The sequence below is a fragment of the Pyrus communis genome, chromosome 14 (genome assembly GCF_041283825.1).
Source record: "Pyrus communis isolate YQ-2024b chromosome 14, ASM4128382v1, whole genome shotgun sequence".
Classification (NCBI taxonomy): Eukaryota; Viridiplantae; Streptophyta; class Magnoliopsida; order Rosales; family Rosaceae; genus Pyrus; species Pyrus communis.
In genome coordinates this window covers 19,100,218-19,124,739 of record NC_142578.1, presented here as the reverse complement: position 1 = coordinate 19,124,739, position 24,522 = coordinate 19,100,218, and the positions used below count along the sequence as shown (strand labels likewise).

The 24,522-nt window shown below is 40.2% G+C and overlaps 1 protein-coding gene across 4 annotated transcripts; it reads left to right on the top strand.

The window, feature by feature from the left end:
- Window positions 1–18,177: 18,177 nt before the first annotated feature.
- Window positions 18,178–24,341, top strand: LOC137712982 (uncharacterized). 4 transcript variants are annotated; one of them, XM_088684503.1, is made up of 6 exons: window positions 18,178–18,330; window positions 18,571–20,715; window positions 20,841–20,902; window positions 21,618–21,774; window positions 22,024–22,127; window positions 23,885–24,341. In XM_088684503.1, exon 2 carries the CDS (start codon window positions 18,663–18,665, stop codon window positions 20,676–20,678), a length of 2,016 nt encoding a protein of 671 aa, XP_088540629.1. In that variant the 5' UTR covers window positions 18,178–18,330; window positions 18,571–18,662; the 3' UTR covers window positions 20,679–20,715; window positions 20,841–20,902; window positions 21,618–21,774; window positions 22,024–22,127; window positions 23,885–24,341. The 4 variants fall into 4 exon arrangements, with proteins under 4 accessions (XP_088540629.1, XP_088540628.1, XP_088540626.1 ...); XM_088684502.1 differs by having other exon boundaries at window positions 18,192–18,330; window positions 20,841–20,906; window positions 21,622–21,774; XM_088684500.1 differs by lacking the exon at window positions 18,178–18,330 and having other exon boundaries at window positions 18,445–20,715.
- Window positions 24,342–24,522: the final 181 nt, after the last annotated feature.

Below are 24,522 nucleotides of genomic sequence, written 5' to 3'. Positions count from 1 at the left end.
AAGAAGTAATCAGCCGGCACTTGGAGTCAGTCTTTCGATTTAGAGCCAACTGCCTGGAATCTATTCCTGGTTGCTTACCTAGCGTTGCTCTCGAGTAGTCATCTTCAACGGAGCAAGTAAGGCAAGTGAAAATGATACATTGAAGCATGTGGAGACAAGGAACAACTGCATATGCTGAGCTATCCTCTAACCCTCTTCAATACGAATTGGAAAGATTGAACAAAGAAATAGATAAAAGGAGGAAGCTCAGACCTTCGGGGAAGACCAAAAGAATCCTGTTGCCCAGTTCAAGAAGTAGCACAAAGGAAAATCAACGATGGGCGGAAACCAGTTCAAGAGTAAGCCTGTGGAATCACCAAGATCATGCCTCAATACAATCACCAAGGAGAAGAGGGAATATAGACTCCATAACCAGATTTGCGTCCCTAAACTCTTCTCTTTGTTAAGTTACATTCTGCCATGTTTAGTATGTATAAATGTTGTTTGTGTGTTTACTTATGTTTTGTGTGAATCTATGCTTAAAACATTGAGGACAATGTTTGATTTAAGTGTGGGGGGGGAGGGGGGGTAACTAAGTATATGTAATGCAAATTCGTGGGATTTTATCACCCATTACTTCAAATGTTGTTCCTTGCTGTTTTAAAACGTTTTTAAGATGTTTTAGAGTGTTTTAATATGTTTTGTTTTTATAAATCCGAAAATCACATAAAAATTTGAAAAAAAAACATGTTTTGAAAAGCCTAAAAAGAGTGTTTTGAGTCGTTTTTGTGTGTTTGTGTCTTAGGGTACCTTCCAACACAATAATAAGGATTTGGTTTGTAATTGCATGACTGTTAAAAAGAGTTATAAACATAGATGAAAGTTTGATTTACTCTTGGTATATGCTTGGTTATGGTTATAATGTATGACTTCACATGCAATCATAAAAGAAAAATTCGTTTTTGTAACATGCTTGTAGGAAAGAACTCAAACAAACGCTACGACCCTGTGAGACTCGAGTCATTACCTTCTTTGGAGAGTTATTTTCTGTGATTCTTTGTTTTCTAAAGTTGTTGCATGATCTCATTATTCCTTGCTTGGTTGCTACTTAGAATGCAATTGTATCATGATAGAACTAAATGCTAGAACTTATATCCGTTTCATTCAAAGCATGACATTGAATTGCATAACATATATCAAGATGAAGTTGTGTAGTTGCCACCATAGCCAAATAGCCTTACTTCCCATATTTCGTATATATTAGTTTTAACCCCGTTGAGCCTCGTTTAGCCTATTTTCTTTGCTAACCACATCACCCCTTACCTAGCCTAGAGTAGGACTTTCCTATACCCTTGTTCTTAAAGTATAGTGAGCATGACTTAAATGAATTCCTTTTGAGTTACATTATGCAAGAAAATGAGTGTGGGGGAGTAAAAGTTTGTTCTTACGTTTATATGTATGTTTTGAGATTCAAAAGAAAAAGAAGAAGAAAAGAAAAAAAAAAAAAAAAAAAAAAAGGAGTGAAAATAAGTAAGAATGAACTCACGAGCGTTGATGGTTGAAGAAAGGGTCCAAAAAGTTGAATATGGCCCTAAGTTTTGTGTGACTTTCCCTTGGGTGTTCAAAGTTGACTTCTGCGTTCTTAAGGGAATTCTAAGTGCCTAATTCAATACTTTGCTCACTATTGCTTTAAGAATGTTTATTTATCCTTCACCCTTCTTTGTTAGCCACACACCCCAAGCCCCGTTACACCCCTTTGACTTCTATCTTGAGTGTTATGTGTTTCAATTTGTGGAGTTTGAACTTGGTATGAGCTTATGGTGTCACTGGTTCTCGATTCTAAGTAGTAGCATTCCATTCATGAGATCATACCTAAAGATGCTTATTAACTCCAGAAATTGCTCTCTTTATGATACATATATGTGAGTGTTCGTTTTCATGTTTACATCAATCTTCTCACATATAACTAGTTTAGGGTGTGGAGTTAGAAAATCTGTGTGAAAATTGAGTGCATATCTTGTAAGGATTTGAGGGAATTCTCTAAGGCATGTTACTACATTCAAATCATGGTTTTAAATGCTTAATTGTGAACTAGTATGTGGTGACTATGAGTAAGAATGTACTTAAGTGTAAAGATGGCTAAAATCTGTGGGAATAATGATTTTTAACTTGTCATATGCATTGGAAATCCCTGAGACGATTGTTGGAAGGTGTAGGTTGTGTTTTGTTCGTTTTGTCTAGTTTCGTGTTCTTTTGTTGTTTTGTTTTGCTCGAGGACTAGCAAAAGATAAGTGTGGGGGTATTTGATAGGAGCATATTCATGCGACTTAAATGGCTTGTTCTCGTGCATTTACGTTATGTTTCTTTAGTTATTTTAGTCCTTTATGCTTCTTTTGTGTGTTTTCAGGTTCTAAGGGCAAAGTATGCAAAAGGATGCCTCTTGGAGCCTTTTGGAGCAAATTAGAGTTTGGAATGGATTGCATATGCTTAAAGCCAAGTAGATGGACGAAATTGAAGACCAAAGGAGGCTAGGAATAAATAAAGGGATGAAGAAATGAAAATGAAGAACAAAGAGTTCACATTCATCACCAACACAACCATGCATCCACACATTCTTTATCCATCTTTGCCGTGCAAATCAGCCACATTTTAATCATAAACAACCTAGCTGTCATTCCACTTCATTGCACATGCATTCAATCTTTAATGCACATGCATTCATAATCATTCACACCTTGCAGCCACTCCACATGCATTTCCAGCTTTCCACCAACCTCCTAGCTGTCATATTCCCTCTTTTTCACCTATAAATAAGCATCCATTGCAGCCACAATTTATTCATTCTTCCATACATTCAGAAATTCACCAAGCAACAAACCCCTTGTTGCCGTGCCTTCCCTACTAATCCAAACACCATCACTTCCTTCACCATCCCACAAAACCTATCATTCTACATCATCCATAATCCCCAAACTCACCTTAGACCTTGTGCTACAACAAAGAGGAAGAGAAGCGGGCCTAAACGTTCATACAATTCAAGTTTGAGTTGTTGGAATGTTTAGGTGTTTCTTTTCCTTTGAATTCAATGTTTAATTTCAATTCTCTTTGTTTTGTACGTATGAGGAACTAAACCCCCCTTGGCTAGGGGGGATTTGAAATATATGTTTATGCTTGCATTTTGATTTGATTACTTCTAATTATGTTTCATAAGTTGTGGATTCAATTTGTTTAACTGTTTGATTGATAACTTATTTATGTATGTTTATTGAGAGTGCACGCTTAATTTTCATGCATGAATATGACGCTAGAATATAAGTGAGTTTCACCTAATAGTTACGAACTTATATTCACAAGTAGTGGAGGTTGCTTATAAACAATCGCATTAAACGAATTCTTGGCATAAGTTTCATGCGTATTCCATAGTTATGAATGCCTAGTCGATGTTTATGATTTCCGTTGAACTTAATGATCTTTGTTGAATGTCTCTATCATGCGTATTCCATAGTTAGGGACTTTGATTAGGAATGATTTGGTTGTAATGCGTATTCCATTCAATCCAATGAATCTAGGGAAATCTGAAAGTTAATTTAAGCGGATCTAATTAACTTGGAGCATTGAGAATTCATGGTTTATTGAAAGGCAATTGGAAATCATTTTATTATGCAAGTGTAACATGTGTGGAGATGAACCCCTTAGCTAGCTTCCCATCCATTCCATTCCATCAAATTCGTTTTACATTCTGTCTAGTTTATTAACTTGTTTCGTTATTTCAATTTTCGTCAAATCCTAAATCCCCCTTTACTTTAATGTCCAATTTAGTTAGAAAGTGTATTAGTTTGTGTTTATAAGTGTTTTGATTCAATTTGTTACACAAATTCGTCCAAATTCACCAAAGTGCTCAAAACTGCCCAGAAAGTGTTTTTAAGGCAGTTTTGAGTGTTTTGGGTGATGTTTGAGTCTTTTGGTTTGTTTTAGTGTTTCAAGCATTTAATTTCGCATTCTTTGAGTCTAGTATAGTGTTTTATATTGTGTTTTTACGTTTTTGAGTCAGTTTCCAAGTGATTAACAATCCCTCCTAATCCCTGGTCCAGAACGATCCCTACTTATACTTATACTACAATTGTCAAAAAAAGGGTTTAATTTGTGTGCGTATAAATCACGCATCATAAGGCTCACTCCATCTGCTGCTGATACTAATTCGCCTGCTGGGAATGATGAGACTGCTCTCGTAGGCAGCTGTGAGAAATCCACTAAGCCTGCTTATAGGGAACTTGCTGAGATCTGTGTGCTCTTAAAACTAGATCTGCTTGAAGACATGGACGTTTGTGCTAAGTTTGTTAATGGCATTAGAAAGGTTTGTTTACCCAAGTTCCTTTGTGAAGCATAGGACCCAATATAGAAGGACTACTCTGCTTGTTATGATGCATATATAGCAAGACTGCCAAGGAGGTGGTGAAGACTATGGCAGCTGAATCTTATTCCTCGACCGAGGAGATTAAAAGGTTGGACTCTGGCTTATTGCTTTGAAAGGGTCTAATATTTTTGCACCCACTTTTCTGCAGCTTGAGACTGTTCGCTAAGAGATTGTTAACTTGAAGACTAGGCTTGACGTGATCCAAGTTAAGTATGAAAGTGCAGAGAAGGATATTGGATGTTACATACCTCAGATTCAAGATCTTGAGTTTGCAGTTTCTGAGCTTCATTTCGCTGTTTATGCAAAGGATAAAGAGTTGATTATTGCTTATAATCAAGTGATTCACTTCAAGAGAATCATCGATAGGCTTGAACCCCAAGTGTTGGAACTTCAAGGTGTACTGAAGATCAACAAAAGTTTGAAGAAGGAAGTGGATGAGCTGCAGCACGTCCGTGTTGGCCTGCTCGAGGAGAATGAGTAATTGAAAGGTAAGAATGATGGGCTCGAGGTTTCGAGACATTCTCTATTTTTTCGGAAGACTTGGTTGCTTTTACTTTTGAGGCTTTCATTGGTGAAGTAGTTGGTGCCCAGGCTAGGGCAGCCGGGGGTGAAGCGCTAGATAATGTCGCTGCTAAGAGCGTCACTGCTGTTGAAGGTGTGGTGACCGAGTAGTTGTGGGATATCCAAGCTGCTAAAGTGTAGTCTTCTAGGTAGCCTGTAGGATTTTCTTTGTTTTTCCTTGTAGCTCTTGTTTTTCTTGAACTCCTTCGGCCTTTGCTAGTTGTTTATAAACATGTTCCCTTTACTTTTCTTCATCTTCGCTTCTTTTTTTATGCCCTAACCTTTAGACTTTACAGACTAGTGGCAGGCATGCTACTTTTTTATAAGCAGACAGGCCTGCGTAGCCTATGCAGCCGTAGGTGTTGGTGTAGAACTTTGCAAAGTTGTTAGCCATAGGGTTGGCAGTTACTTACAGATCAGACAAGTCTACGTAACCATTAGGCTGTTAACCTTGGCTTTCTCTAATTCCGTAGGTTGTGTAGCAAGTATCACAACACTTTAGCACTTGGTGCAAGTTGTTCCACGCTTGGCAGAGGTGAAGCTTATCGACTACATAACATGTTAGCAGTGGATAAAGCTTCGTATCTGCATGCTAGCTTGTTTAACCTTTCACAAGAATGTGAGTTATATTAGTCTAGTATGGCTTTACTGCTTGAAAGGTAAGCTGTAGGCAGTCTTCTGGAAATCGTAGGCTACCTTAGTGTACTCGGTAGCAGGTTTAGGGTTTTGGGGCAGCCATCCATCGGATGTACTACGTAATGTGCCCCCTCCATCTCTAGGGCCCGATTCCCTACGAATTAGGCTAAGAGACCCAAAATCCTTCAGTTAGCTCAGCCTTGAAAAAGACCATTGTGGCAACTTCTAGGAATCCCGACGTAAGCCATCGTGCATCTAGTTATACTAGAGCAACCAGGCTCATCCACGTTTGAATATTCGGAGTGTAGAGTTTATCCTCCTATCTTAGAGAGCTAACCTATGTGGGTGTTAGGGAATTGGTTTACCCTCTTGCACTAGAGAGCATGGTTGATCCCTCGAGTGGCGTAATTCCTACGATGAGTCCCTAAGAATGGCGCGGTATTCTTTTGAAGTGCAGGAGTGATCAGTTGTTGTAAGCATGCAGCCGAGCCAAGTTGTGATTACTTTTGAAATCTTTATTAAAAAAGAGTGAAATGAACGAGAACTTAATTGTAAGGTAGGAACTGCATAATAACTGGATAGTCATCGGCTTGTGAGGTGGTGCCCATCGAGCTGTTTGAGTCTTCAGGCTTCGATGTAGTGGGAGGTCACACATGGTACTTCTTCATATTGTAGGCACTACACTACTTTTTGATCTTTTTATCGTTTGATGGTGACTAAGATGTAATTACTCTTGCCGCCTACTCTGCTAGTCTTGTACAAACCTTCCCAGATAAGATCTATCTTTTTGGAGCCTTCTCTACGGCCAGTGATGAAGCATTTTCTTAGGACTAGATATTCGGGCTAGAACTGCAGGATCTTGGCCCTTTTGTTGTAGTTGAAGAGGAGCTGATGCTGGTAGGCTACCATGCATGTGATAGTCTGATCGCGCTTCTCCTCTACCAGATCTAAGCTTGTGGCCATCTCCTTATTGTTTTGCTCAATGCTTGGCAATAGAGTGATGATACTTGGCTTGATGACATTGGGATGAATGATTGCTTATGAGCCAAATGCCAAAAAGAAAGAAGTATCACCGGTTGCTCGTCCTTTGGTGGTGCGATATGCTCATAGACATTCGGGGAGTTCATCTGGCCATTTTCCCTTCTTGTTGGTGAGGGATTTCTTGAGGTAGTCGAGGACCATCTTGTTAGATGCTTCGGCCTGCCTATTGACTTATAGATATCTTGGCGTGGACATGTGCTGCTTAATGCCATACTTTTGGAAGAATTTCGCCACATCTTTGCGCACGAATTACGGGCCGTTGCCGGTGACGATGGACCGAGGGATGCCAAATCGGCGAATGATGTTCCTCCATATGAAATGCTCTATGTCCATTTGAGTCGTGGTCATCTTGGGTTCTGCTTCTACCCATTTGGTGAAATAGTCAGTTGCCACGATCATCATGCCTCTGCCCCTAGTAGCAGGCGGTATAAGTCCTACCAAGTCGATTTCCCACTGCATGAACGGCCAAGGACTCGTATACGGGTGTAGCTTGCTGGCAAACAATTTTGGTATCGACTTGTAGCGTTGGCAGCGGTCGCACTTTTGTACTAACTCTTTAGCATCTTAGTGCATAGTAGGCCAATAATAGCCTGCGTTAAGAGCCTTCTGTGCTAAGGATCGACCTCCGGAGTGATTTCTACAAATGCCTTCGTGGATTGAGCTTAGAACCTTCAAGTCATCGGGAGGTGCTAAACAGTGGAGATATGGTCCAGTGTAGGATATTCGGATGAGAATGTTGTTCCACATGTAGTAGCGTGATGCCTTGATTTGGAGCTTCCTAAACTCCAATTTTGCCAATTTGGAGTTGTACTAACCTGTGACACCTCGACTGTTGGCTTCGCCTCTATGCTTGGCTTGTCTAGATATTCCTCCAAGATAGAGCGTTTGAGTTGGTGGTCGAAGGCAGAGCCTAGGCCGATTAGTGCATCCACGTGAACGTTGTTCTGCTGTCAAGTCTTTTGCCATTTGGAGGTCTGCTAGTAGGGTCTCGTACTCTGTTTCGTTGTTGGGTACTTTGAAGCAAGATTCTAAAAAACGCTAGGCGGTAGTCGGGCGGCGGGCTAGTGCCTAGGCCGCCTAGGCAGATTTAGGTAAATTTCTTGTATATCTTGTAAATAAGTGCATATTAACACTTACAAAAAATTATACTTGCATGAAATCCATGGATAAGATAATAAAAGAATGATAAAATGCAAAAAGAGTATCCAACAAGTCCAAAATTTGAAAACACATTAAGCATATATGCCATATAACCATAGTGAGGAGTATTGTAGGATGACATATGTACAACAAGTTCACAATTTAAAACAACATACAATGGAAAATGGGAGGAAAATAAGGAAATTTAGTAATGTAAGATACTTATCTTTAGCATCTCGGAATTTAAGTTGATACACAACATACCTATTCTATAAAATTAACAAAATTTCAAGGTATAATTAGAACTTAGACTTAAAACAAATTTCACAAAAAAAAAAAAAAAAAAAAAAAAAAAAAAAAAAACCACTCAGCCGACTAGCACTGCCTAGCTCGCCTAAGGCCGCCTTGAGCCACCCTAATTTTTCCAGCCGTTTTGCACAAAATCGTCTCGGTTCCAAGGTGCCTAAGGTGTTTTTTAGAACACTACTTTGAAGCCTAGAGTAATCGCCTGTTTGGGTATCGAATCGTCTGGGGTGACAAGAACTACGCTTGCTCTCGAACCTTTGTAGTTGGATAAGTCATCGACATACAAATGCCAGAAGTCTTCATCGAGTAGAGTAGGCGCGGCTAGGGCCTGCTCGGCTACCTTCGGGGCATCGTTAGGCCGCTTTGTTGCATTGTGAATGCATGGTAGAGAGTCGTGGAACTGGGGCCATGTTACACGTAGCAGGAGATGCTTAACTACAGGTATTGGACCATTCTAGAGCTAAATTATGGAGCAAGGGTCGGCTAGGACCATGTGACGCACAGCAGGAGGTCGTGCTTAATTACCGGTACATGTTGCTCCTATGTAGAATCTTTTAGGGCAACGAGGACAAAACTTGCTTCCGAGTGTGCCCTTCCAGTGTTCGTCTGCCCTTGGCGTGTCTTTTGGGCCAAGTTGTTGCCTTCGTTAGAAAACTTTGCATCTTTTAGGGTCTATGCCTTTATCGTGCACATCTGGATTGGGCAGAATAATTCGTCATAAGGATGATTGCGTGCGTTTAAAGGTAAAACTTGAGATTTCGGGTTGCAACAACTATCGCCAAAGTTAGCTTTTGAATTTCTGATAACATCGATGAAAGCTTTTGAACTATGGAATACAGGTAGTCGGGCTCCCAGCTATTTTCATATAATGGTGAGCTTATTGATGCTCTAGATACCGTCAAACATGTGAATAAGTCCTCTGCTGCTTCCGGTTTGGATAGTAGGGAAGTGATGTCGGGTACTTCTTCAAGTCTTTGAATGTGCATTGGCAAGCCTTGTCCTAAAGTGCATGTTTCTCTGCTAGAGCGAAAGAGTCTGCCAGAGTTAGATCTTCTTTCATGATCAATTTTTCGAATAACGAGTAGTCTACTAAAAGTCTTTTTTGGAATGCTGATCTAGCTATCGAGTCATTGTATCCGATTATCCTTGCCTTCTCTGCTTTGAACCTCTTCACATAGTCGCGAACGACTCTTTTGGGTTCTTCTTGACGTTGAACAAATGGTCAGACTTCTTCTTGAGCGAGCGAGATGAAGAATATTCTTTGGTGAAAACCAAAGAAAGTTCATCGAAACTCCAGATGGATTATGGTGGTAGGGTGTAGAACCAATCTTGCACCTCGCCTTGTAGAGTGGTGGTGAATATCTTGCACATGAGATCGTCGTTGTTTTGATAAAACATCACTGCAATTCGGTAGTGCTTTAAGTGTCTTTTCGGGTCTTATCCCCTTTGAAAATGTGAAATATAGTATGTTGAACTCGAGTGGAGGCTCTGCTTGCTCAATCTCATCCGTGAAATGTGACCTGCTTATGTTAGTCATGTTTCGTTGTAGTGCCTTTTCAGTGACCTCGTTGAGTTGGAAATTGCACAATCGCTTGGTCAAGAGTATCTCTACTTCTTCCTGAATTTGCCTTTGTTAGGGCAACGGAGCTCTCGGTTGCCCCTAGCCATAACTTGCTGGTCTAGGCTGTTCTTCCATGTGTTTGGCTCATCTATGCTGCGAATGCGGTACGTATGGTGCGTTCCTAATAGGCGAACGAGTTCTTTGCAGGCTACTGGTTGAACTTGAGCTGGATTGAGTGACTATTTCTCTCCGTCCGTCATGTTGCCTACTTCAATGTGAGGTGAATGATGCTCCTTGTGGGCTTAGTCGCAAATGAACACTTCGCCTAAAAAGTTTCTCATGTTTATTATCGGAGTGTGACCCCAACCGTGAATGTATGCTCGTCTATGGGCCTAGTCGAGAATGCACGCTCCTCCGTGCGCTAAGACGGAAGTATACACTATATCGGGAGCCCAATCGGGAGTGTACACTGCCCGAATGCTCTGTTCGTGGCTGGTCGAATGGCTGCTTGCCGGGAGGCCGTTGGAGAGGTTTTTTGTCTGCCTTTGTCCTACTTTGGGACACCTCATCTGGGGCACGTTGCATCTCGGTACACTACAAGAGCTAGTTTACCAAGGTCGTCTGTTGTGCGAGGGCGCTTGTCAACTCTATGACTTGTTGAGACAAGTGTTGTTCTCCATTTGGGTTGGAATAACTTGGAATGAATATGTCTCCTTGAAGTGTGGTAGACTCTGGGTGCGAGATTTAAGTTGGGAAATATCAAATCCGCAGAAAAATGTGGTGAAACTGCTCCCGGTTTGATCGTCGGTCCGGAAATTTGGAGTTAGGACTGTTGAACTAATCTTGGATCAATTTGGGGTGCTAGGAAGGCCACGGGAGCAAACTGGGCTGCGGGAACAGGTTGGGCCACGGGAGCAAGCTGGACTGCGGGAGTAGGCTAGGCCACGAGAGTAGGCTGGGCCACGAGAGTAAGCTGCTCGGTGAGAGCAGGCTGGGCTACGGGAGTGGACTGCTCGGTGTGTAGCGCATGTAGGTGCGAGGCTAGGGCTGGGCTTGGCAACGCGTTGGGTTCGCATTGGGCTTGAAGTGACATGGCTTGGGCCGTGGTCTTGGTGTCGTGGGCCTTGGATGGCATGGCAAGCTTGGATGACACGACTTGGCATGTGGTAGTGGCAACAAAGCTCCAACATGGCAACCACCACGGTGAGGGTGGTGATGCCGCTTCACTTATTATCAAGTTTAGCCTTGTGGATCGCTGTGGTCTCATCTCTTGAACATTGGAATTTTTGTTTGTTGAAGTTTCTAAATTTCTAGCCATTGTACTTTCCTTTTACATTTTATCAAAGAAATTTTGCAAATAAAAAAATTCTAAAAATAAGAACGTACAAAACATCTACAAATGGACAAGAAAATAAAAAACCTTAGATGCGAGAGATTTGAGCTAAGATATGCTAAACTTACATAAAATAGGTCCAAAATATTTAAAAAGTGGGTCGGATCAACCAAAAATGGAATTGAATAGCCCAAAAATAGGCTTGTATGGGTGCTTGGGGTCACGGATTTGGATCATAGGCGCATGGGCGCGGATCCGAGTCACCTTGACCCGCTGATTATAGCTGGGCTGCTTGCGCATGGATGAGGTCTGTTCTCGCCAGAGGCTAGGCCCGCGCCTTTTGGAGCTTGGATTATGGGCTTGCTGCGCTGCGTTATGCTGGCTTCATGGCTTGGGTCTGAACATCAGGCCACGTGGCATATGAGTGTGCATGGGTTTTGGGCTCATGTGGACCTTCTTTCCATGGCCTTTTGTGCTGGAGCATGGGCTCACGCTAGGATTAGTCGGCACGGGCTGGTTTTTTTCATTTGGCTGCAGAAATTAAGCCATGACAGTGGCAATGGTTGCTCCACGATCCATTAGGTGAAAACCCAAATTTATAAGGAGCGCCTTTTATTGTTGTTTCATAATTTTTTTCATCATTGTATTTCTTCCCTAGGGCTATTCAAAGAATTTATATAAAAATTTGAGGAATAGGAACGTGTGGGAAAATCTACGAATGAATGAAGAAAATTAGAAATGTTGAATGCAAGAGTCTTCTATGAGCATGTGACTCAGCTCTCAATGAAAACACCAATTTATGGATGCAAATTTCTTCCTCCTTGATCTTGGACAAAATTGCACCTACAAAACAAATAACACATTTGGTCAAGGCCAAGAGCCTCATGCGCCCATGATGATTTTTGTTGGGGGGGCTTTGGCCGAAGAACCTCCGATACCAAAGTTAGAATTTTGAGAGAAAAATGTTTGGGGAATTTTTGAGTGTTTAGCAAGAGTCAAGACCTAGCTTTTTAGAGGAAATGAGGTTGAATGTTAGTGCATGGCCGGCCCCCTTTAAAAGAGAAGGTGACTGGCCTCTTGGGAGTTTTTTGGGTGTAATTGGTAGTTTAATTGACAATTAATAGATTAATTAGGTAATAAATCTATTAATTGACCAATTAACATAATTTTAAATGGAATGTTTCGGGGGTTACCTTGTGGAGAAGATATGATGAGGATGGATGAAATAGGTTTGAAAATAAACACCCAGTGCTCCTCAAGGGTAATTTTGTCCTTTTTGCCCAAAAATCTACGTGTCACTTTTTGATTATTTTTGGCTCCACAACATATTCATGATCAACAGTTATCAATATACAACAATAACAAAGCCTTATCCTACTAAGTGGGATCAACTGTATGAATCTTAGAACGCCATTGCGATTGGTTCTGTACCACGTATTCCATTAGATCCAAGTACTCCAAGTCTTTTCTTAGAGTCTCTTTCCAAGTCTTCCTAGTCTTGCTTTACCCCTTTGGCCCTGAGTCTCTTTCTCGTAATTGCATCTTCTAACCGGAGTGTCTATAAGTCTTTGTTTCACATGTCCAAACCACTTTAACCGATTTTTTCTCATCTTATCTTCAATTTTGGCTACTCATACTTTACCTTGGATAACCTCATTCCTAATCATGTCATTTATTGCATGCAAGATTAGGAATGAGGATATCCTAAATAAAGTAGGAGTAGCCAAAATTAAAGATAAGATGAGTGAACCCTGACAAAAAAAAAATGCATTAAAAATATCATAAACAAAAAAATTCAGGACAACCTGTTATACAACCAACATGTTCATCTTTTCATCTGTATGAACTAGAGTAAAAAAAAAAAAAAAAAAAAAAATTCATATGAAGGCTTGGCATTACGAAATTAACTTATGTACAACAACATCAAAATTCCAACTATATGACCCATGAAATGGGATCATGAGAACCCTCAACACTACATTCATGTTTTGGAGGAATATTCATATCCAAAAAGAGAGTATTTTTTCTTACAAAATTTGTAATACATGACTTTATCACCTCTAACTCTACCATATTTAAACACTCCTTACTAAGACTATTTCCAACCCTTGGCCTAAAACCTAAAATTTTTAGCCCAAAAAATTTAGATTTTAACCCAGAAACAATTTTTCTGCTCCAACCCTTATGACCTAAAATTTTAGCCCAAGATTATTAAAGAATGAATTTAGGCTTTTTTTTTTAAATTAACTTTTTTAAAATAAAAAAAATTATGTAGACTATCCTAAATTAATATTATGAACATTTTAACCTAAAAATATTTAAATTTTGATAAATATTGAAAAACCACTAAATCGATACGTGAAACACTATGGAAGAATATGAAAATCATGATAGAGATGTATAAACACAAAATACATGAAACACACAAGACACACAGAACACATGTGAAACACATATAAAGCACATGATAGAGATGTATGTGACAACCTGTCCTTAACTTTACGATTTTATAAATTTTAAAAATGTGAATTGACGAAAATGCCTTGGGAAGCAAGAATTTTGATTTTTCGTTCACCATTGTTTAGAGATGTATGATTCATTATTTTCCCATTTCCTTGTAGTACTCGACAATACGAATGCGTATGCGCAAACAAAATCGAATTTGAAGCTATAACGGAGATTTTATGGACTTACGAAGTTCAAGGGCATTTTGGTGAATTCATTATTCTGGATTAACACCCTTCATCATTTTATTAATTTTTCTGTGTAGATTTTCTACATGGTGGGAGCCACTCATGTGGGTCACCTATCACCCTTGTCCCTGTGTCTTTCCTTCCCATTCTCCCATGTTTCCTTTTCTCTTAAGCCACCATACATTGGCTACCATCTTACCCTACCACACTTTCACTTTAACTCTCCCCCATCTCTCATTCAGCTCTCTCTCTTCTCCCGATACCTCTCTCTCCTTTAACTATTTCGTTCGTCTATGACACGACAACGGCAGGACCATCACCAGTCACCGTCATCTCCGGCGAGATCAACCCAAACCAACATCTGGACCTTCTATCTTTCCTTCTCATTAGTCTCTTTCGCACGCATTATGTGCTCACGACTAGGGAGTTGGACTCCATTTGAATCCGAGAGGATTTCGGCAAGGAAATGACGAATTTGACCAAGGTAAGTGTCATGACCACTCGATTTGTCACAAAAACACCTTGGGTTTCCATATTTTCAAGCGTGAGCTCGACGGCTTTGAGTCGTTTTCCCGCTAACTCCGGTCACGGCCAAGGAAACCAAAGGTATATTTCAGTCCCTTGTTCTCTGAGCTTTGTTTTGATATATTGGAAGGCTAGGTTTAGTGAAGAAATTAGGTGGCCGGAGTTGGGAATTATCCGACGATTGCATCAGCAACCCGACGGAGAGAAGAAGAGGAGGAAAAAAAAAAGGTCGACGTCTCGAGTCTATTTTTGACATCCATTTAGTGAGATTCCAAAGTTTTAATGTAGTTGACTACCGGGGAGTCTCAGTTGACTTTTAAGGTTAACCGTTGACTTTTCACAAAATTTGCCGAATACCCATTTTAGTGTAATTCGATGCTCTGATTTCAAATATGCACTCCATTTCCCCAAATTTAATTGTCTTAGTTAAGTTTTACTATTGGAGACTTTGGCTTTTCATGTCCAAATGGCTGCGACCTTTCAAGTAACTATGAGTGGGTCTTTTCTTTCTATATATATATATATACTGGTTAGTTTCCATATATACAATTATTAATGAATTCTCTACGTGATTGCCATGATTAAATTAACGTTTATAAGAAATGCCTTTGTTGGGAAATGATGAAATAACCCTACAGGGTGCACAATTAAAGGGATGCCTTAATTATATTTATGGTCAAGGATAGTATGATATTGACTAGAATTGTTGAATGGATGTGGCATGATTATAATTATGTTACTTGCTCATCGTTTGCTGCATCGATGTTGGTATTTGCCTGGGCCAGGGCCAATCTTTCATATGTATGTGCACACTGTACGCTCACTTTGGATCCATTGTAGGTGCCAATCTTGTCATACAGGTTGCAATAGGCAACTCCGACTCGTATGTGTTGCGCATAGTGCCAATCTTCATGTGATTGTAGTACTAAAACGTATATTATTGTTACACCTAGTCTTGTTCATGTCAAAATACCTCTGCATGAACTTGCGTGTCAGCATGTATCGATGATCACCCGATATGATTTGTTTCCTTATGCGAGATTATGTGATATTGGTTGTTATATGTTCATTTATGCAATATTGCGACGTATGGCAATCTTGTCATTGTGCATGCTACGGTAGGTATTTTCTTACTACATGTAGTATGTATATTTTGTAAACTATACTTGTTTTACGGCAAGAGGTTATTATGTTTTCGAAAAGGTTTTTATGAAACTTTATTTTTAGGCTCATTCACCCTTGTTTTTCACTCCTCCAGGTTCTAGTACCTATAAGACTAGTAGAGCATGCTGGATATTCATCTTTTTGGAGTTGTTGGTGGCCCCCAAAGTGCTCGGATTCGGCGAAGATGCCATCAATCCTGATTGTCTTGGTCGGCGGTTCTTCGTCGGCGTATGTGTTCCTCATAAGCTGCGCATATGGCTTGTCCAAGTATGTGTCAACCTTGCCCTCTTTCACCAGTTTCTCTAGGTAGTTCCTCAAAGTGTAACAGTTGTCAGTTGTGTGACCAGGACCTCGATGAAATGTGTAGTAAGTATTTCCTTTAATTACTTCGGCAGCTTGAACCAAGGTTCACTTTTGATGTCGCAGAGGATTTTGTGGATCGGGATTGAGAACTTTAGAGTAGTTCTTGGGTGTTGGGCCTTCTTTAGTTGTGGATTGGTCTCTATGCTTGGCCTTGTAGAGTGGTGGCGAATATCTTGTACATAAGAGCATCGTTGTTTCGATAAAGGACCATTGTACTTCGGTAGTGCTTTAAGTGTCTCTCCGGATCTCCATCTCCTTTGAAGGATGTGAAATGTGGCATACTGAACTTACGTGGAGGTTTTGCATGCTCGATCTCGTCTGTGAAGGGTGACCTGCTTATATTGGTCATGTCCCGTCGTTATGTTTTATCGATGACCTTGTAGTGTTGGAAATTGTGCAATCGCTCGGTCAATAGCCTATCTACTTCTTCCTGAATTTTCCTTTGTTGGGGTAGGGGAACTCTTGGTTGCCCCCGGTCTTGACCTGCTAGTCTAGGCTGCTCTTTTATGTGTTCGGCTAGTTTACATCGCGGCAGATGCATATGGTACATTCATAGTAGGCAAGTGAATTTCTCGCAAGCTGCCTGTTGAACTTAAGCCGGATTGAGTGACTACTTCTTTTCGTCCGTCGTGCTACCTACTCCGATGTAAGGTGGATGATGCTCCTTGCGGGCTTAATTGCGAATGAACACTTCACCTAAAAGGTTGTTCATGTTGATTATCGGAGTGTGGTCCCAACCGTGAGTGTATGCTCACTCGTGGGCCTAGCCAAAAGTGCACACTCCTCTGCGCATTTAGACGAGAGTATACGCTATCTCGGGGGCTCAGTCGGAAGTGTACACTGCTGAAACGCTCGGTTTGTGGCTGGTCGAGTGGCTGCTAGCTGGGATGCTGCTGGAGAGGTTCTTTGTCTACCTTTGTCCTACTTCGAGACACCTTGTTTGGGGCACGTTGTTTCACGGTGCGCTACTAGAGTTAATTCACTAAGGTCGTCTGCTATACAAAGGCACTTGTCAGCTGCATGACTTATTGAGACAAGTGTTGTTCGCCATTTGGGTTGGAAAAGCTTGGACGATATGTGTCTCCTTGAGTAGTGGAAGTGTAATGGACTCCGAGCGCGAGATTTGAGTTGGGAAATGTCAAATATGCGAAGAAATAGGGTGAAAATGCCCCCAGTTCAATCGTCGGCCCATAAATCTAAAGTCGGGACGGTTGAACCGATCTTGGACCGGTTTGGGCTACTTGGGAAACCACGGGAGTGGGTTGGTCTGCATGCAGCGCATATAAGTGCTGGACTTGGGCTCAGCTCGGGAGCGCGATGGGCTCGCACCAAGTCGCAGCTCGGGTTGGCTTGCCTTAGGCTTGGGTCCGTATGGGCTGGAATGACACGGCTTGGTCTTGGGACTCGCTGGGCTCGCACTGGCCTTAGACCCGCGAGGTCTGGGCTGTTGCCTTGGCAGCTATAACTGTGGTTTGGGCTTGCTTATACTGGGCTGAGCTGGATTCCCTCATCGCGCGGGCCTAAGCCTGTTGCTGCAAGGTGATATAGGCCTAGGCTTGCAGCTGCAAGGTGAGGCTTCCACCTTGGGCTTGAATCTCGCCATGAGTTGCCACGATGGCTGCTGCCGTTGGCATAGCCATGGTGGTGCCCCGTGGGTGTGGTGCCACTTCACTCGTCATTGTGCTGAGCCTTGTGGATCGTCGCGGTCCAAATTCTTGAACGTTGGAAGTTCAAGGTTTGTTGTCATCGATTGGGTTCGGGGGAGACGACGATGCTGCCTTTCTTGGCAGTTGGGGCCATAACAAAACGATTATGTGGTTTTTTATGAATCTGGATCTTCTTTGTGAGGATCTCGGAGATTCATGAATTATGTCCATTCATCGTATATCGTGCGATCAGTTTTCCTCAAATATTGTTTGTGTTCATTTTTAAATAATAAAATTTAAAATTAACTTCTGATTACACAATCTATAATGAATGAACAAAACGTGAAACCCCAGGATCCGAAGAGAATCCTTATTCGTTTTTTATTTCAAGTAATCACTCATCACGATACGTGGATCAATAATATTATTACACCATTTAAAAGCTCTCTCCCAAAGCACTTGCTATCTATGTAACCAAACACTACCAGACCTCACTCAATTCCTCTCTTCTCACTCCGTCTTCGTCGACCCTGGCATCAACCCAAACCGGAACCCGAACCCGAACCCAAACCCGCCCAACTTCTCTCGCGAGTCCACCCACAATCCCTCTGTTAAAAAGTCAAGAGTGACAAATGCCATTATTTATTGGGTCTTTTGATATGAGTCCAAAGAAACTAAAAATTAGACCTATTTCAAAAGTTAAAAGTTATTAAAAATTGAAACTATTTCAAAAAGTGGCTTACAAAATTAGACCTATTTCAAATTTCCCCTTATTTTTTTTTTTTTTTGGGCCACTTGTCGGGGCAAATTCAAAAGGTTTTCGGTTGGTGTTTAAAATTTTACCCAGCAAAACCCCCAATTCATTCGACTTCTCTCTCTCGTCTCCTCTCCTGCGTCGCCGGCCGGTTGCTCGCGACTTTACTGCCCGACTTCTCGGTTGGAGGGTTTGTCCTGTATCTCTCTCTGAGGTATCTGATCTCAATTCTTCAAGTTTGCTTCCAATTTTTGCTCTGTTTTTCTTTCGTGATTCTTATATCTGCTAGATAATGGCTGATAAAATTGGTGTCGAAAACTTGCTGTTTTTGGGGAAAGATTGAAACTTTAGGGTACAAATTCAGTTAACTTATTTTACCAAAAACTAGCCTTTTTGGGAAATATTGATATTTTAGGCTACGAATTCAGTTCTTTGATTTGGGTTTTGCGTTCAGGCATGCCTTTGGCCAACCCGGAGAGTTGGGATAAGGCAATGTGTTATCTTTTACTTGAAGAACGTTGACAAGGTTGTAATGGGTATCCGCCCATGTTCAAATCATGTTTCGTTGATTCGGGTTTTCTCCGAAACTCTCTGTTTCTTGTGGAGAAGGGGTATTTTAGAGCGTATTACGCCACTGCATCTGCGCTGTTGACGACAGATGCCCATGTGTGTGAGGAAAACCCATTGCCGGTTGATGCCTATGTGATTCAGGAGATTAAAGCTGTGAGAGAAAGGTCCAGCATTTGGGAAAAGCGGAAACTTTATCCAGTTGTTACCAGAGTGTTTAAATCTTTGGATTGGGAGGTTGCATGGGACCTGAGGTTCTCCAGGTCTGTGAAGCAGTATGGCTTTTCCAATTCTTTAAGTGCATTTAGTGTTATTGTTCATGTCTTTGCATTGGCGGGGATGAAAATGGAAGTGCAGTCTTTGCTCAGTGATATTGTTTGCTATTATCGAGATGCTAAGTATGATGCATTTGGGTTGTTCCCATATTTATTTGATTCACCTCACAATGGGGTGAGAACTCTTGTATTTGATGCCCTCATTATGACTTTTGCTGCCAACTCGATGCTTGAGAATGCTGTCGATGTTTTTGTGCAGACCAAAAACATGCAGCTTGAACCACACATTGGGTCTTGTAATTTTTTGCTCAAGTGTTTGGCTGAAGCAAACAAATTGGAATCTGTTAGAAGTTTATTCGAATGTTTAAGAAAGTATGGTCCTTCACCTAATGTTTACAGTTACACTATTATGATGAACTTTTACTGCCAAGGACATGAAGGGAAGGGTGTAGATATAGATGAAGCGACTGACATTCTTCAGGAAATGGAGAAGAGTGGGAAACAACCAACTGTTGTGATATACACCAAATATATTCATGCACTTTGTAACGTTGGATTGGTTGAGTTTGCTTTGGACTTTATTCGGAACTTGAGATGCAGAAATCAACCTCTTAATAGTTACTGTTATAACGCCATACTTTTTGGTTTTTGCCAAAATGGCAAAACATATGAAGCTTTGAAGGTTTTGGAAGAAATGAAGACGTATGGGACACTACCAGATGTTTATTGCTATACCATTTTGATAGATGGACTTTGCAAGGAAGGAGATATTGAGATTGCTCTCACTTTGTTTGAAGAAATGGAGCATTATAAAATTAAACCGTCTTTAGTTAGCTATAGCTCACTGATATGTGGTCTTTGTAAGATTGGGTTGGTGGATGACTCACTGGATATTTTTCGTGATCTTGTGGCTGATGGGATGCGCCCTGATGCCATCACTTGCACTCTCATTGTTGAAGGGTACTGTAGGGAAGGACGCTTGAAGGAAGCCTTGAAATTTATGTATGAGATGCACAACCAAGGCATAAACCTTAACTCATATACTTATAATGCAGTCATCAAGAGTTTGTGCAAGGAAAGGCAACCCGAAAAAGCATGGGAATTTTTCCCTCAAATGCTCAAGAGGAATATACATCCAGAAGTTGCAAATTATAATACTCTTATGAATGGTTTTGCAAAGAAGTTAAGTACAAAGAAAGCTTTGATTGTGTATAAAGGAATGCTGAAAGTTGGTGTCATGCCCAATGCAGTAACATATACGATCCTTATTAACACATTCTGCAATGGAGGCAAAATGTGTGAAGCTTATAACTTGTTCAAGGAAATGAGTGAAAGGGGTTTGGTTGTGGATGTCATTCCTTACACGTCTCTAATTGCTGGGTTTTATAGAATTGGAGACATGAAGAAGGCATGGGTGTTGTTCAATGAAATGTTGAGGAATAACCATTTGCCCAATGCAATTACTTATACCTGTTTAATAGATGGGTTTTGCAAGTCCTTCCGCATGGATTGTGCCAGCTTCTTGTTTGACGAAATGAAGAGAAAAAATGTTATTCCCGATGCTGTGACTTACACTGTGCTCATGATTGGGTATTTTAGACTTGGGAATATTGATAGAGCAATTCAGTTATTTGGTGAAATGAAGGAGAGGGGTATTTCCCCAGATGTTATTGCCCAGGAAACTATGGGGCTTTATACGGGCACGCTTACAAAAGGTTAGGATGCTGAATGAATGATGTTTCAAGGACCACCACATGGTACTAATTAGATTTCTTTCTCTTTCTACAATTTGGTGTCTCCTTGTATCTTGCCATTCTTGTACTTCTGAAATTTTAGCCGATTACATATTTAATCTTATTGGCCTATAACTTTTCTTTTATAGATGCATATTAGCAACTGTATCTGAACCAGGGAAAGGAATCATATGCCGAAAGAATCTTAAAGGCAAGTTATTTCTTTCAATTTTGTTTTATTTCTGGACCATTTTTCTTTAAATTTGCATGCACGTAACTGTTATGTGCATTATTTGTATTTTGACTAAAGTTAGTATATGATAATTTTTCAGACTAAAGTTAGTATATGATAAGTGTTATAAATTGAGTTCTGGGCCAGATCTTGTTAAACATGTAATGATTGGTCATACTTAAATATCAGATGACGTATTCAATAACATATTGGGTACAGGTTGATTCTTTGCAGATGAATGTATTCAATAACCGATTGAAGGACATGTAAACTTGACCTTATTCATAAGCAATTACTTCTTGTTTCTTAGTTTAGGTTGCAGATATGAATATTGTGGAGCTTCATTTATTTGTTTTTGCTGAATTTATCTTAACTGTAATGTTTACGGATGTGCTTGTTTCCTGGCTCAAATGTCTGATTCTTTTGTTCTTAAGCAGCTACAGGGGCGTTTAGAAAATTCAGTTGTATGTCTTTGTTTATTTGAACAAACGATACTAACTCATAATTCCAGTTGATATGGAAAGAACAAGTTATCAGTTCAATAATCTATTTAGATTCTACTTTTAAGTATTTCCATGAGAATAGTCCCTGTAATCTTTTTATATGTAATTTGATATATGAGCATGGACTAATTGTGGAGGGGAAGGTTTGATTAAACCTTAGTGCGACTGGATCATATGTTTGTTATCTGCAGGCAGGGCAAACCATACAAGTTGGTGATTTAATGAGAAGCGTCCGTCAAAACAGTTTATTTCCACAATTTGGGATTCACTAAATAATGCCGTTTACATATGGGGAAGATAGAAAATGCTGTTTAGACTTGAACAAAACATGGTGGTGTTAGGTTGCAGGTAATTCTTTATCCCAGTTGGATAAATTCTACCATTGTTATGCATTTTATAGCATAGCTAACTGAATACAATATGATTTTGTACTCAAAACTCTTAAGGATATCATAATCTTGATATCCGAAGTTAATATAAAGCGATTCTAAGTTCAAAGTGCAGTATTATTACATTATACATATATATATATATATGTATGTATGTATGTATTATATATCACCAATATTGAGTGGGATTCCTTAAATGTTTCACCAGATTCTTTGGATGTGATGACTGGCAGCTTTAATCATATTTCTGAAGAATAGACTGGTGCTCTAAGTCCTCTGAAGATTCCAGCTTTACCCTGTAGTCATCAATGGGTAAACCTCTTCTTGTGCATGTAATGTTGACCATTAATCTGATCTGTCATAAGTTTTCTTCTGCCTTCATATCTTAAGAGGAAGTGGGCTCCACAAACATACTGACCGGACAAAAGTACAATATGAAGTTGTATAACAAAGGGGGAAGATATGAAGAAGAGAAGATAAAAGAGATATGAATTAAACTCAACCGGTCTGATTACATCATAATGCAGGTTCCTATTTGTAGAATCCGCAAAAAAATAGACATTAATTGTGAAGTAATCCAAAGGTAAAGACTAACAGAAAAGACGTATCAAAACAAGCATAACCATGAGATAACACATAAACATGTAAGTGGATGAGATTTTTGGCAACACATTCATTCTTTGTTCTTAGAAAGTTTGTACATTTCTGTTCTTCCATGAGAATAAAATGATTCCCAATTAGGTTGGTTTTGTTGAGTTCTGCCAAACCAGGCTGCACACGAATAGTGTGTGCAGTTTTGTCAACTCCAAACTCTTCTACAATTGTAGAGGAGTGTCATCTTTAGGCTATCCAAGTTAGTAGACCTCGAAATGGCCTGACATTGTTTTGGATCTCTCCAGAAGTGGTAATATTGACCGTCTGGAGATGATGCTTGCCCGTTCGAAGAAGTTTATTCTAGTCGCCCTTTTTTCCCCAGCATTTTGTGATTGCAGCAAGTATGTTCCTATTACATTGCTTTCTTGTCTCCCCAAGAAAGCAGCATCAGAAAATCAAATAATAGATCATTTTTAAGAGGATCTGTACATAGTGAACTCTTTAGTCACTTTAATTGATAAATGACTGCGGCTTCTTAGGTTTTTATTTTTGTTACTTCAAATGAATGCATCAGTAATTGCCTTAAAATGTCATTATTGCTAGAAGCATTCGTTGGGCTTTCTTAGGATTTGAAGGTATTGACCTCTTCATTCACTTAGGTTGATAATGTCATTTGGGGTTTTTAGTTATGCTATTTTATATACATGCATCATTGTTTGCTTAAACGTTTCGGTTTTTGCCACTTTGCTTGCACTCATATTGCTTTTGAGGTCCTTAGTTGTCGGTGTAACAGACAGAGTCATAGAGTTATTATTTTAACCAATTCTTCTTTTATGAACTTTTCCCTAAAGAAATATGGCAAAAAATTTGTTGTTTAATGTTTTTTTCAATGTTTAAATAATTTTGGTAATTTCATCTATAGTAGAGGAGTAATAGTCGGGGTTCGTGGCGAATCATAGCCATTGATTTATCCACAACTTGTTAATCTTCCATGGCACACCCCTACCTTGTGTCTAGGACTATAAATGAAGCCAAGTGCTCAAACATAAAGAAGAAATGATGGTTGGAGTTGTCTGTCTGACTGTCTTGGATTAGCATTGTAGCATACTATACAGCATAAGAAAGTTGAGCTACCTCTTTGCTGTTTGTCTGCTTTGAAATGGTTTATCTTAGAACACAAGTATCATTGTTATGATTTACCATGGAAAATGCGTCTTGAAAGTTTTTTTGCATGCGTGCATTTGCGACTTGCCTTGCACACTAAACCATTAAAGTAAGCTATTTTAATATTTGATACTTTTATAAGATCGTCTTGGAAGGAACTTCACAATTTACACATATCATGGGAAGGTTAAATGGACGGTAACGTTCTCAGAAGCCTGCCAATTTAACTGAGTGGGAAGTGATTCTAATTTTCTACACATCCCTTTCTCCCCTACACTTTTGCTGACTGGACTCGCTCTACACTTTTGCAGCCTTCCGATTGGCGTCGACCTGTGCTTTTGAGATGCGAAAAATGGGAAGAGAGGGATGCAAATAGCATCAGTATTGCAGTAGTTGGTTTCAGGTGGTTTTCGTCAGGTCTCGAAAGGGGAAGCAACCTTAGCATTGTGGACATAGGATGGCACTGCATTTACTTTTGGAGAACCATCCTGGGTTTTGGATACCGGAAGCAGATGCAGTTGGCGACCAGAGTAACTTGAAGCTCAAGGAAAAAGCTTCAAATGGAGAGTGCAGATTCCTTTCTGAGGCTACCATTCGAAGAAAAGATAAGCCTGATTGGTCTTCCTCATTTTTAACTGGTAACATGATTCATCTCATAGCTTTAACAGTGTTGAAACTAGCAGGTCGTCTAGTTTTCAGTTGATTTCAAAGACTGATAATCTGTTGACTTGGCTCTGAATGGGCGTTTAAGAGGAGGTTTTCATGATAGCCTGTTCCGAGGTGATTGTTTCGGATTTATGTGGGCTGCAACTTTGAGCACACTAAAACAGTGATGCAGTGCCCCATCTTAACATGTCACTAGCCTTCGTGCATGCGCATGAAGCGCGTGCACAAGGCATTTTTTGAATCACGACGTGCTACGCGCGACTTACACGTTTTAAATGTATTT